General features: G+C 41.5%; 2 protein-coding genes across 2 annotated transcripts; one reads left to right on the forward strand and one right to left on the reverse strand.

Annotated features, from left to right (window-relative positions):
• Positions 1-7,874: 7,874 nt before the first annotated feature.
• Positions 7,875-10,064, forward strand: LOC129723457 (zinc finger protein 99-like). Its single transcript, XM_055677688.1, has 6 exons — positions 7,875-8,163; positions 8,223-9,076; positions 9,143-9,350; positions 9,419-9,588; positions 9,654-9,801; positions 9,864-10,064. The coding sequence occupies exons 1-6, from the start codon at positions 8,008-8,010 to the stop codon at positions 10,032-10,034; spliced, it is 1,707 nt and encodes a 568-aa protein (XP_055533663.1). The 5' UTR covers positions 7,875-8,007; the 3' UTR covers positions 10,035-10,064.
• Positions 10,065-10,310: 246 nt separating this feature from the next.
• LOC129723455 (zinc finger protein 287-like) lies at positions 10,311-12,976 on the reverse strand. Its single transcript, XM_055677686.1, has 6 exons — positions 12,656-12,976; positions 11,741-12,594; positions 11,168-11,681; positions 10,941-11,110; positions 10,728-10,869; positions 10,311-10,666 (listed from the first exon to the last, which is right to left on the reverse strand). The coding sequence occupies exons 1-6, from the start codon at positions 12,809-12,811 to the stop codon at positions 10,424-10,426; spliced, it is 2,079 nt and encodes a 692-aa protein (XP_055533661.1). The 5' UTR covers positions 12,812-12,976; the 3' UTR covers positions 10,311-10,423.

Genomic DNA, 12,976 nt, shown 5'->3' on the forward strand with positions numbered 1-12,976 from the left:
GCTGTTCTAATATTTATTTGAAACAAAAAAAAAAAAAGAATTTCACGAGCGTTTAACTATACATGTTTCAGATACATTACACCATGCGTATTAGTGGATAAAAGCAGCAAAACGGTTGGCATAAATTGCTGTAGTACAAGTCGGTTATTAGAATACTACCGCAATGGCGAAGCCAACTGTCAAATCGACCATATTCTGGTTGAGAGTTAGAATATCTCACGGTGGACGGTTGTTCCAAAGCCCAAACGTCGACTAAGACCGCCGTATAGTGGTAGTAACGATTCGCACCCGGTTGGCCAACGTATAAAAGACGAGCGAGGAGGATACGGTTGGACTGGACATCCATAGGTTGTCCGTTGCTGAGTACAGTCTGAAATTCGAGCGGATTCGTAGACAGATTGGAGACCTAAACGAACAGTGGAGACACATTATTGATACGGTCAGCAATAAAGCACGATAGGTGTTGGGCACGACCGCACGAACGTGGCAGCAAATCGTGTGACTCAGATGAGGGAGAGTTATCGAGATGCTAGAGCGACCGAAAAGAAACTTCATCAACGCAAGAAACGCGGGCACTGTGAATGATTTCTTGCGGAGGCGGAAACTAGCTTCTCCATGCACGGCACAAGAAGTTTCTTCAAAGTGGCAAACGGAATCAGGAACCGGTCGGGGCCAATCCCATGTGCAACGACAGAGAAGGGAGGCACCAGCTGATGAGATACTGGTGGCCATGCGATGGAAACAACATTTCGAGGTGTTGCTGAACGGCGAAGAGGATAGAGCCATCGACAGAAACAAGAGAGTTGAGGACAATGAACAAGCTGTGGATCCGCCAAGCTTGAACGAGGTCAGGGAAGCTTGTAACGAGTAAAAAACCACAAAGCAGCTGGAAAGAACGGCCTTCCGTCGAACTTTTCTAAGTCGAAAGTGAGTAGCTGTTGCGTGCAACCCACCGGCTCATCTTGAAAGTTTTGGCTGAAGACAAACTATCAGTGGACTGAATGGATGGACTCATTTCCTATAAAAAGGGCCACTGACTCGATTGCAGTAATTATCAAAGCATAACACTCCTCAATTTTGCTTATAAGGTTAACTATCTCCCGCATCCTGTTGAATAGACAGGCCATTTTCAAAAAGGGCGATCTACAACGGACCAAATGTTCACCCTGCATCAAATCTTTGACAAGCTCAAAGAAATAAACTTGCAGACTCATCATCTGTTTATAAACTTCCAGGCGGCATACGATTCAGTTAAGCGCAACGAACCTGATTCGTGCCATTCTTGACGATTTATTGATAATGCGTCAGGATAGTGGGCGTAAATCCAGTTTTTTACGCAACATAATGGCGGTCGCTATAATGCGTGTTCGTAATATGCGAACCTCTCTGCTTACGTCAGATTTGCGATTTCTGAAAAATTGGCAACACAAATGTTGCCAGATATATTTTTCTTTTGATAAATTGTATGAAGACTTCAAACTGACGTAAGCAGAGTTGTCAAAACCAATATCTGTCGCTTCACTTCGCGGGTAACGTCATTGTCACACGTTACGAGAGTACCAAGGTACACAAATTCGTCGACTACTTAACAGATACCCTCATCTAACGCAATCTCAGTACACTTTTACACTTTTCCCCAGCCACCATGTACTTTATGTTGGTAGAGTTTATAAGTCCAATTTTCGCTGCTTCCTTCTCGAAAAGCACGATGCCGATATTAATATTAACCGCAAAGACAGAAAGCATATGACACTTTTAGATAATAGTACCACATACATAAGACATACGTAACACTCAGGAAGAAATCTTCCAAAAAAATTGGTACAAAATGAACTACTCGAAAGATACCACACTCTGAATAAAATCACTGTTTGAGTTATTTTTGAAGGCAGTGTACGTGCGCAGTCTGCATTTGTCTCGTTCCTACTCGAGAAATACTGCATTGATTTTGTAAATAACGTTTTGACAGTTCCTTATGGGATTTTCTCTGGGGCCCGATAAAGCCGAGAAAAAGAAAATTCATTTTGTTCATTATTTGTCGAGCAGTTAGACATGACGAGGTACGAAGTACTATGGGGCAACGTGTACCAGAAGTGAATAAAAAATTTATAAAGAAATGCAAACAAATATTCAGCATGTGAGTTTTTTGTATTAGATGTAGAAAAAGTAGGAGGGTGGTATTCAAGACACGACCGCATGACGTTGACTACCGTATTCTTAAAAAAAAAAAAATATTCCATTGAAGCAAATAGTAGAGGGAATTGCAACGCTTCTTTTACAAAACTTCTGTAACAAAATTTCGTGGCTCCAAAAGGTACCAGTTTCCGATTATTCTCGTCCAGAATTCCAGCCATTTTAGTATTTTGCAGTAGCCATTTATTACTAACAGCCACCAGCATAACGGGTGAAACCGGCACGAAATACTATTTTTTTAAGAATACGGTAGTCAACGTCATGCGGTCGTGTCTTGAATGCCACCTTCCTACTTTTTCCGCTAGCAACAGCAATTGTAAAACATAAAATTCAACTAATCGCTTCTATTATAAAACTGCGAGGCACCAAAAGGTGCCAGTTGCCGATTTCTTGTTTACTGGTTTCCGTCCAGAATTCCAGCCATTTTAGTACTTTGCAGTAGCCACCAGCATCACGGGTCAAACCGGCACGAGATGACCGGTACTGTTTTGTTTTTCCTCCTTTTAGCTGCTAACACCGAGCGTCCGTATGTATCCGGTACGGTTTAGTAATGAAACTGATGGGGTGAAATGTTCGAACGGTACGTTTTATACCAAGGCTTCGTCAGATAAATTAAAAGAGGGATGGGCTACATAAATTATGGAATGGAAGAGACAAATGTTTCTTGAAAGCTGCGCCGGCCGCTGTCATAATATTAACACCAACACAAACATGCATTTTTGCAAGGTTTTTTCCGCTAGCAGCATCATTTGGTAAAACAGAAAATTCAATTTGCCGCTTCTGTAACAAAATTTAGAGGCACCAAAAGGTGCCAGTTGCCGATTATAGTTTCCTGGTTAGTCCGTCCAGAATTCCAGCCATTTAAGTGTTTTGCAGTAGCCATTTACTACTAAAGCCACCAGCATTACGGGTGAAACCGGCACGAGATGACCGGTACTATTTTGTATTTCCTCCTTTCAGCTGCTATCACCTAGCGTCCGCATGTCACTGGTGCGGTTTTGGAATCAGAATGATGGGGCGCCGGCCGCTGTCGTAAAATTAACACCAACAAAAAGATGCATATTTGCAAGGTTTTTTCCGCTAGCAGCAGCATTTTGTAATAAAACAGAAAATTCAATTAGCCGCTTCTGTAACAAAATTTCGAGGCACCAAAAGGGGCCAGGTGCCGAATATATCCATGTTTTTGGTCAGTCCGTCCAGAATTCTTTCAAGATAGCGTCCGTATGTAGCCGGTACGGTTTAGTAATGAAACTGATGGGGTGAAATGTTCGAACGGTACGTTTTATACCAAGGCTTCGTCAGATAAATTAAAAGAGGGATGGGCTACATAAATTATGGAATGGAAGAGACAAATGTTTCTTGAAAGCTGCGCCGGCCGCTGTCATATTATTAACACCAACACAAACATGCATTTTTGCAAGGTTTTTTCCGCTAGCAGCATCATTTGGTAAAACAGAAAATTCAATTAGCCGCTTCTGTACCAAAATTTCGAGGCACCAAAAGGTGCCAGTTGCCGATTATAGTTTCCTGGTTAGTCCGTCCAGAATTCCAGCCATTTAAGTGTTTTGCAGTAGCCATTTACTACTAAAGCCACCAGCATTACGGGTGAAACCGGCACGAGATGACCGGTACTATTTTGTATTTCCTCCTTTCAGCTGCTATCACCTAGCGTCCGCATGTCACTGGTGCGGTTTTGGAATCAGAATGATGGGGCGCCGGCCACTGTCGTAAAATTAACACCAACAAAAAGATGCATATTTGCAAGGTTTTTTCCACTAGCAGCAGCATTTTGTAATAAAACAGAAAATTCAATTAGCCGCTTCTGTAACAAAATTTCGAGGCACCAAAAGGGGCCAGGTGCCGAATATATCCATGTTTTTGGTCAGTCCGTCCAGAATTCTTTCAAGATAGCGTCCGTATGTAGCCGGTACGGTTTAGTAATGAAACTGATGGGGTGAAATGTTCGAACGGTACGTTTTATACCAAGGCTTCGTCAGATAAATTAAAAGAGGGATGGGCTACATAAATTATGGAATGGAAGAGACAAATGTTTCTTGAAAGCTGCGCCGGCCGCTGTCATAATATTAACACCAACACAAACATGCATTTTTGCAAGGTTTTTTCCGCTAGCAGCATCATTTGGTAAAACAGAAAATTCAATTAGCCGCTTCTGTACCAAAATTTCGAGGCACCAAAAGGTGCCAGTTGCCGATTATAGTTTCCTGGTTAGTCCGTCCAGAATTCCAGCCATTTAAGTGTTTTGCAGTAGCCATTTACTACTAAAGCCACCAGCATTACGGGTGAAACCGGCACGAGATGACCGGTACTATTTTGTATTTCCTCCTTTCAGCTGCTATCACCTAGCGTCCGCATGTCACTGGTGCGGTTTTGGAATCAGAATGATGGGGCGCCGGCCACTGTCGTAAAATTAACACCAACAAAAAGATGCATATTTGCAAGGTTTTTTCCGCTAGCAGCAGCATTTTGTAATAAAACAGAAAATTCAATTAGCCGCTTCTGTAACAAAATTTCGAGGCACCAAAAGGGGCCAGGTGCCGAATATATCCATGTTTTTGGTCAGTCCGTCCAGAATTCTTTCAAGATAGCGTCCGTATGTAGCCGGTACGGTTTAGTAATGAAACTGATGGGGTGAAATGTTCGAACGGTACGTTTTATACCAAGGCTTCGTCAGATAAATTAAAAGAGGGATGGGCTACATAAGTTATGGAATGGAAGAGACAAATGTTTCTTGAAAGCTGCGCCGGCCGCTGTCATAATATTAACACCAACACAAACATGCATTTTTGCAAGGTTTTTTCCGCTAGCAGCATCATTTGGTAAAACAGAAAATTCAATTTGCCGCTTCTGTAACAAAATTTAGAGGCACCAAAAGGTGCCAGTTGCCGATTATAGTTTCCTGGTTAGTCCGTCCAGAATTCCAGCCATTTAAGTGTTTTGCAGTAGCCATTTACTACTAAAGCCACCAGCATTACGGGTGAAACCGGCACGAGATGACCGGTACTATTTTGTATTTCCTCCTTTCAGCTGCTATCACCTAGCGTCCGCATGTCACTGGTGCGGTTTTGGAATCAGAATGATGGGGCGCCGGCCACTGTCGTAAAATTAACACCAACAAAAAGATGCATATTTGCAAGGTTTTTTCCGCTAGCAGCAGCATTTTGTAATAAAACAGAAAATTCAATTAGCCGCTTCTGTAACAAAATTTCGAGGCACCAAAAGGGGCCAGGTGCCGAATATATCCATGTTTTTGGTCAGTCCGTCCAGAATTCTTTCAAGATAGCGTCCGTATGTAGCCGGTACGGTTTAGTAATGAAACTGATGGGGTGAAATGTTCGAACGGTACGTTTTATACCAAGGCTTCGTCAGATAAATTAAAAGAGGGATGGGCTACATAAATTATGGAATGGAAGAGACAAATGTTTCTTGAAAGCTGCGCCGGCCGCTGTCATAATATTAACACCAACACAAACATGCATTTTTGCAAGGTTTTTTCCGCTAGCAGCATCATTTGGTAAAACAGAAAATTCAATTAGCCGCTTCTGTACCAAAATTTCGAGGCACCAAAAGGTGCCAGTTGCCGATTATAGTTTCCTGGTTAGTCCGTCCAGAATTCCAGCCATTTAAGTGTTTTGCAGTAGCATTACGGGTGAAACCGGCACGAGATGACCGGTACTATTTTGTATTTCCTCCTTTCAGCTGCTATCACCTAGCGTCCGCATGTCACTGGTGCGGTTTTGGAATCAGAATGATGGGGCGCCGGCCACTGTCGTAAAATTAACACCAACAAAAAGATGCATATTTGCAAGGTTTTTTCCGCTAGCAGCAGCATTTTGTAATAAAACAGAAAATTCAATTAGCCGCTTCTGTAACAAAATTTCGAGGCACCAAAAGGGGCCAGGTGCCGAATATATCCATGTTTTTGGTCAGTCCGTCCAGAATTCTTTCAAGATAGCGTCCGTATGTAGCCGGTACGGTTTAGTAATGAAACTGATGGGGTGAAATGTTCGAACGGTACGTTTTATACCAAGGCTTCGTCAGATAAATTAAAAGAGGGATGGGCTACATAAGTTATGGAATGGAAGAGACAAATGTTTCTTGAAAGCTGCGCCGGCCGCTGTCATAATATTAACACCAACACAAACATGCATTTTTGCAAGGTTTTTTCCGCTAGCAGCATCATTTGGTAAAACAGAAAATTCAATTTGCCGCTTCTGTAACAAAATTTAGAGGCACCAAAAGGTGCCAGTTGCCGATTATAGTTTCCTGGTTAGTCCGTCCAGAATTCCAGCCATTTAAGTGTTTTGCAGTAGCCATTTACTACTAAAGCCACCAGCATTACGGGTGAAACCGGCACGAGATGACCGGTACTATTTTGTATTTCCTCCTTTCAGCTGCTATCACCTAGCGTCCGCATGTCACTGGTGCGGTTTTGGAATCAGAATGATGGGGCGCCGGCCGCTGTCGTAAAATTAACACCAACAAAAAGATGCATATTTGCAAGGTTTTTTCCGCTAGCAGCAGCATTTTGTAATAAAACAGAAAATTCAATTAGCCGCTTCTGTAACAAAATTTCGAGGCACCAAAAGGGGCCAGGTGCCGAATATATCCATGTTTTTGGTCAGTCCGTCCAGAATTCTTTCAAGATAGCGTCCGTATGTAGCCGGTACGGTTTAGTAATGAAACTGATGGGGTGAAATGTTCGAACGGTACGTTTTATACCAAGGCTTCGTCAGATAAATTAAAAGAGGGATGGGCTACATAAGTTATGGAATGGAAGAGACAAATGTTTCTTGAAAGCTGCGCCGGCCGCTGTCATAATATTAACACCAACACAAACATGCATTTTTGCAAGGTTTTTTTCCGCTAGCAGCATCATTTGGTAAAACAGAAAATTCAATTTGCCGCTTCTGTAACAAAATTTAGAGGCACCAAAAGGTGCCAGTTGCCGATTATAGTTTCCTGGTTAGTCCGTCCAGAATTCCAGCCATTTAAGTGTTTTGCAGTAGCCATTTACTACTAAAGCCACCAGCATTACGGGTGAAACCGGCACGAGATGACCGGTACTAATTTGTATTTCCTCCTTTCAGCTGCTATCACCTAGCGTCCGCATGTCACTGGTGCGGTTTTGGAATCAGAATGATGGGGCGCCGGCCGCTGTCGTAAAATTAACACCAACAAAAAGATGCATATTTGCAAGGTTTTTTCCGCTAGCAGCAGCATAAACATCGGAAACAGAAAGTGACAACAACAATAACAACAAAGTCAGATCGATTGTATCCGTTAGTGTCGACTGTGCTTGGGAAGAGAGGTAGTGATTGGCTGCGCGGTATGATTTAGACAATCGATATTAATTACCAATTTTTCAATAGTGTATCTCGAACAATAGTTTGTTTTTGTTACATAAATTTAACCGTAAAAGAATTTCTGATCGATTGATGCCAAAACCTCGAAAACCTGATTATAGATGACTGCAAAATAAGCGCTCAAAACCTGACCACTTTTCTCTGGTTTTCCCTGGTTGAATTACTAGATTTTTAAATTCAGGGGCCTAACTTCGATATAGACGTTAGTCAACGTCAAAAAAAAAACAAAATCTGTAATTCCAGATAATTTTTATACTTTTTAGGCACATTGTTGGTAGAGTACACAATGTTTTACCCCATTTCACCCCAAACATTGAGAGAGCGAAAAAAAATTGACAGATATGTGATAAAAGTTAAAAATTACGGGAAGGCAAATCGTTAATTGTTATTCAAATCGCTAAGAATTCCAATTTCTTTACCAGCCGTAAATATGGTAGTTTATAAACTAGAGCAATTTCCTTTTGTGTGCCGGATGTGTCTGAAGCCTGAGACTAAAAAAGGAATGATTCCACTGAGTCAAAAGGATCCAGTTTTCGACGGAAGTATACAGGATTTTATTACGGCGATAACTTTCGAAGTTGCGGAGGTAAACTCATTAATTTGCCATGGATTGTTGAATGTTCTCCCGAGGGTTTTGTTTTCCAGCCAAACTGTGTCCTTCTTCCACGAGCAGTTTGTCAACAGTGTTTGGAATTGCTTAAGTTTTTCGCTAAGTTTCGCTTGAAGATGCTTAATATGCATCATTTTATGAATTCACTGATAGAGCTGAAAAATTCCAACTCGTCACCAATGATCAATCTGTTCGAAACAAAACGCGATCAGCTTACGATTTTATTCAAGGATCTTGATTTATGCACTAAGAAAGATGTTACTATAAAGGAGTTGTTAGATGAATTTCCAAACTATCACATTGCGAAACTGGCCGTGGATGATAAAATAACTTTGCAGCATGGACCAATTAAAGATCCTACGAAGAATGTACAGTTACTGGAGGAATGTACTGCTGATGAATTGGCCGAGATGATTTTTAGGTCTGTAAGAAGTGAAAGCGAGAAATTGGACGAAGAGAACCCCACTCCAACAGAAAAAGCATTGGAAAAATACCGGAAGGAAGAACCACTCAAATGTCAGAAGTGCAAGTACAGTACGCACTTTCCAGCGAATTTTCGGAACCATCAAGCTGTGCATTTGAAAAAGGAAGAGAAAACCTACGAGTGCGTTCACAGTGGATGCACGGAGGTGTTCAACGATTCTCGATCCCGTTCCAAACATTATCGAAGTGTTCACAAGACCCATGTTTGTGATGTATGTGGAGTTCGATTCGCACACGCCAACAGATTGACTGTCCACAAAGAACGTCATCTGAATTTATTGAGCTATTGTTGCACTTACTGCGATCATCGATGCAATACTAAATCGGACCTTACGACGCACATTAATGTGAAACATAATGCAGCTTACTTTTTCGCTTGTGTAATATGCGGGGTTCGATTCAAACGGTAGTGCGGGATTGAAGTGGTTAGTTTAACTGCATTAATTTGCATTTTTTCTCATTTTCTTCTCAGGAAATCGGCAATGAAGGACCACATGAATGGTCATAACGACGAACGCAAATACAAATGTAACCAGTGTGATAAAAGCTTTCATAAATTGAGCGCTTTGAGGCGCCATAAAAAGATGGTTCATGAAAATTTTCGTAGATCTTGTGAGCATTGCCAGCAAACGTTTTTCCAGTCGGAAATGTTACGGGATCACATCGAGTACGTACACGGGGTGAGTTTTTTTTTCTTCTCCCGGCGTTCACATGACCGACAGAGTTTTCATTTTGTTTTTTTTTTTAGATTCAAGTTCGTTTTATATGCGACATTTGTCTACATGTGTTCTACGATCAAGATTCGTTAAATACGCACAAACTGCGTCACGCCAACCCAAAGGAACTTGAATGTGGAGTCTGTTTGGATGTTTTCACTTCGAGTGATCTGATGAAAGAACATTTGTGTATTACTTACCGGTACGATTAACTAGAATTTGATGCTCTTTTTTTAAGCGATAAATCTCAAACATGACATTTTACAGTGATGATTACATATGTTGTGGCAAGAACTTCTGGTATCACCTTAGCTACAATAAACACATGCTGGTGGAGCATGGAGTTAGGACGAACGTGCGTGTCAAACCTGATCCTAACCACCTTTTCGGCTACATTCGCAGCACTCGAACAAAGGTATGGATTCACTTTCAGAAATAACTGAATGGTAGAATCGACCCATGATTTTTTTTTTTCAGAAACCTATTCGAAACTGCCCGAAGTGCTCTGCTATATTCACTACCATATATCAGAAGAGGGAGCATTTAAAAGTATGCGATGGTCCGCTTCCAACTAACAAAAAACGGAAAAAGACCAAGCCAACAGCGGAAACTAATGCATCCTCAAGCATAGCCATTGTCCAACAATGAATATCTATAAAACGAATATTTGTTCTAGAAGCGTTTTCTTGTTATTCCGAGCATTTACATTTGAGCTTTAGCTTTTGGAGGTACATTTTCATCTCTCATATTTGTACAAGAAAAGAGAATGATCTCAAAAAGATTCAAGGCAAAATTTGAAATGATTACCCAAAGGACGCATTTGATTTTATTGGATTAGCACTTACCTTACCGATCAGATTAGAGTGGCTGTTGGTTTTCAGCCCGAATGAACATGGGAAATCTTTCCATCAACACATAGCGATATTTTCTTGAAGCGTTTATTGTTGTTTTATTATTTACGATAGAGGAATAAAATTTAACATCGCAATTTCGTTTTCTCACACGTACTCCTTCCATCAACACTTTACAACCGCGCTCTAGATAGCTTCCACCTTGTGCACAACAATATCTTTATTTTCGAAGTTTTCGATAAACTCGATTTCGTAGGTTGTGGTTGAGGTCGCCGTAGACGCAGGACCTGGCACTATGATGGAAGAATCATCGTTCGCACAATGTACCGCCAGGGCAGTGTTTGGACCGCGGCACGAAATCATGTGCTGTTTCTTCTGATTACGGGTAGGAAATTCTTGCTCACATTTCGGACACCGCTCGGCTTGTTTCTAGTTACAAAAAGATGCCACAATTATTTACTCTGGTATACAAACTCTCAAGGTGACTTACCCTCATGGCTCGAACCTGTCCCAGAAGTAAACCTTCCGCTGGTTTGACTCTAACATTGGTCTTCATACCGTGAGCCAAAAACATGTGCTTGTTATAGTAAAAATGATATTTGAAGTCGCGATTGCAACAGATGTAATTTTCTCTGCAAAAAAAAAAAACACGTTACCATAATTACAATGCATTCATAGAAAAACAAAGCAGTATTGTACTCACTTGTAAGTGATACAAAGGTGATTGTCGAACTCATCCTGTGCCATATATGCAGCTAGGCAGATGCCACACTGCAAGGGTTTGGGATTCTCATGATGAGCTTTATGCTCATCCAGTTTATCCTTCGCATTGTAAGACTGCAGACAAATCTCACAAACAAAATAGGTTTGAATCTGAAAAACGCTCACCATTAAGAATGGGTTTGGCGGTTGAAAATCCATATTACTTACATTGTGCACCTTTTCCATGTGCATCCGTAATTTATCCTTCCGGCCGTAAGATATTTCACAGTGCTCGCAATTATACCGCACATCCTGGTGCACCGATTTGATATGCCGATTCAAGTGGGTGTATGATTTAAAGCCGTACCCGCAAACGCTACAAGTGTGCGTTCGCTGGTTGGTGTGAGTTTTGATGTGCTGATTCAGGGTCGATTTCGTCTTAAAGCTTAAACCACAATCGGTACACTTGACCTGGAAGGCGTTCAAGTGCACCTGCTTCACGTGCAGCAGCATTTCCGGTCGCGTGTAGTACTCCATAGGGCAGTACTCACACTTGAACTGACGGACATTTTCATGGCGTTTTCGATGCGTTTCCAGCGCAAACTTTTGCTCGAACGATAACCCGCAGGTGTCACACATGAAATCGCGATGCTCGAGGCGTTTGTGTTTGTCCAGCTCTTTCTTCGTGTCGAAGTGTAAATCACATCGCTTGCATCTTTGAGTCTGCGGATAATGTTCCCTTCTGCAATATAAACCTTTTTATCCAAACCTTTTACATTAGATATTTAAAGAAAAACTCACTGTATATGTTTATCCATGTGTGCTTTAAACGTCTTTGGGTAGTAAGTTTTAAATTTACACTTAGTGCACTGCTGCAGATCACCTTTCTTTTGACCCCGGTGCGAAATTCGTCGGTGCTGCCGCGGGCGGCTCTCCGACAGCAAGGATTCATCCAGCTGAAACTCACCATCAGAGTCGATATCGTCCTGAAATTGACTGTCAGTGTTTTCAAGAATTTCTGTCAGATCATGATCGACAAAGTGTTCGGACGCGTTCGACAGCCGCTCGATTATCATATCATTCTCTTCCATTTCTTCCTCGGCTAGAATATCCTGCAGCTGGTCTGATGCATTCTTGGACTGCTCCAAAGCTTCATCGTCTTCATCTGAAGCTTCGATAATTTTTCTTGGTCGGCCAACTTTTTTCTTCGTCTTCACGCTGTCGTTGGTTTTTAATTTGGGGCGACCCCTTTTGCGCTTAGCAGACGTTTCAAGATATTCAACCAGCATGCCTCCTTCATCGACTTCTACCTTGACTAGCGAGTCTTCCAAAAAGTCCGTATTGAAATCATCATCTTGGCTTTCTTTTTTAACGTCTGTCATCGAACTTATCTCATACTTGGAGAATTCACTCAATAAATCATCCAATCGTAATTCGTCTTTCTCCAAAATGCGAAGCTCCCTCAGCAGCGAAAGGATGTAATCATTATCATCATTAAACAGCTCCTTTAGAGTTGTAACGTTGCCGTTTTTTATCTGAGCTAGGCCAAAGATAAATTTCAACACGTAGTTGAGTCGTTTCCTGTAGTCCAGAAAACGGTCCAGATCCGCTAAACAATGCGTGCAAATTCCGCCAGGCGTTAAAGCATCTAATTCCTGTGTTAAAATAGATTAACCTCAGCTTACGTAAACTAATTCATTTTTTATCATTCCTTACCTTAGGAATAGGAAAGGTCAGTTCGTCCAGAACATCAATTAGTTTGGAACCGTGTTTTTCGCTGTATTCGCTCAGTACGGTAATATCTTCTTTGGCTCTCGGTTGCAGACAGGACCGGCAGACGTGAGGGAAACGTTCAAGTTTAAAAATCGTCATTTTACCCCACTATTACGGGCATTCGTACATAAGTTTTCAAGCACTGCTTTTAACAATCTTTCAAAGGTAAAATTTATGCTCCAAAATTAAAACAAACCAAGCGGCTATACCGAGAATAATGTGTAAACAGAAGCGTTGCAATCTTGTAATAAATGAATGACCGAC

This window comes from Wyeomyia smithii, chromosome 2, assembly GCF_029784165.1.
Source record: "Wyeomyia smithii strain HCP4-BCI-WySm-NY-G18 chromosome 2, ASM2978416v1, whole genome shotgun sequence".
In the NCBI taxonomy this organism is placed as follows: domain Eukaryota; kingdom Metazoa; phylum Arthropoda; class Insecta; order Diptera; family Culicidae; genus Wyeomyia; species Wyeomyia smithii.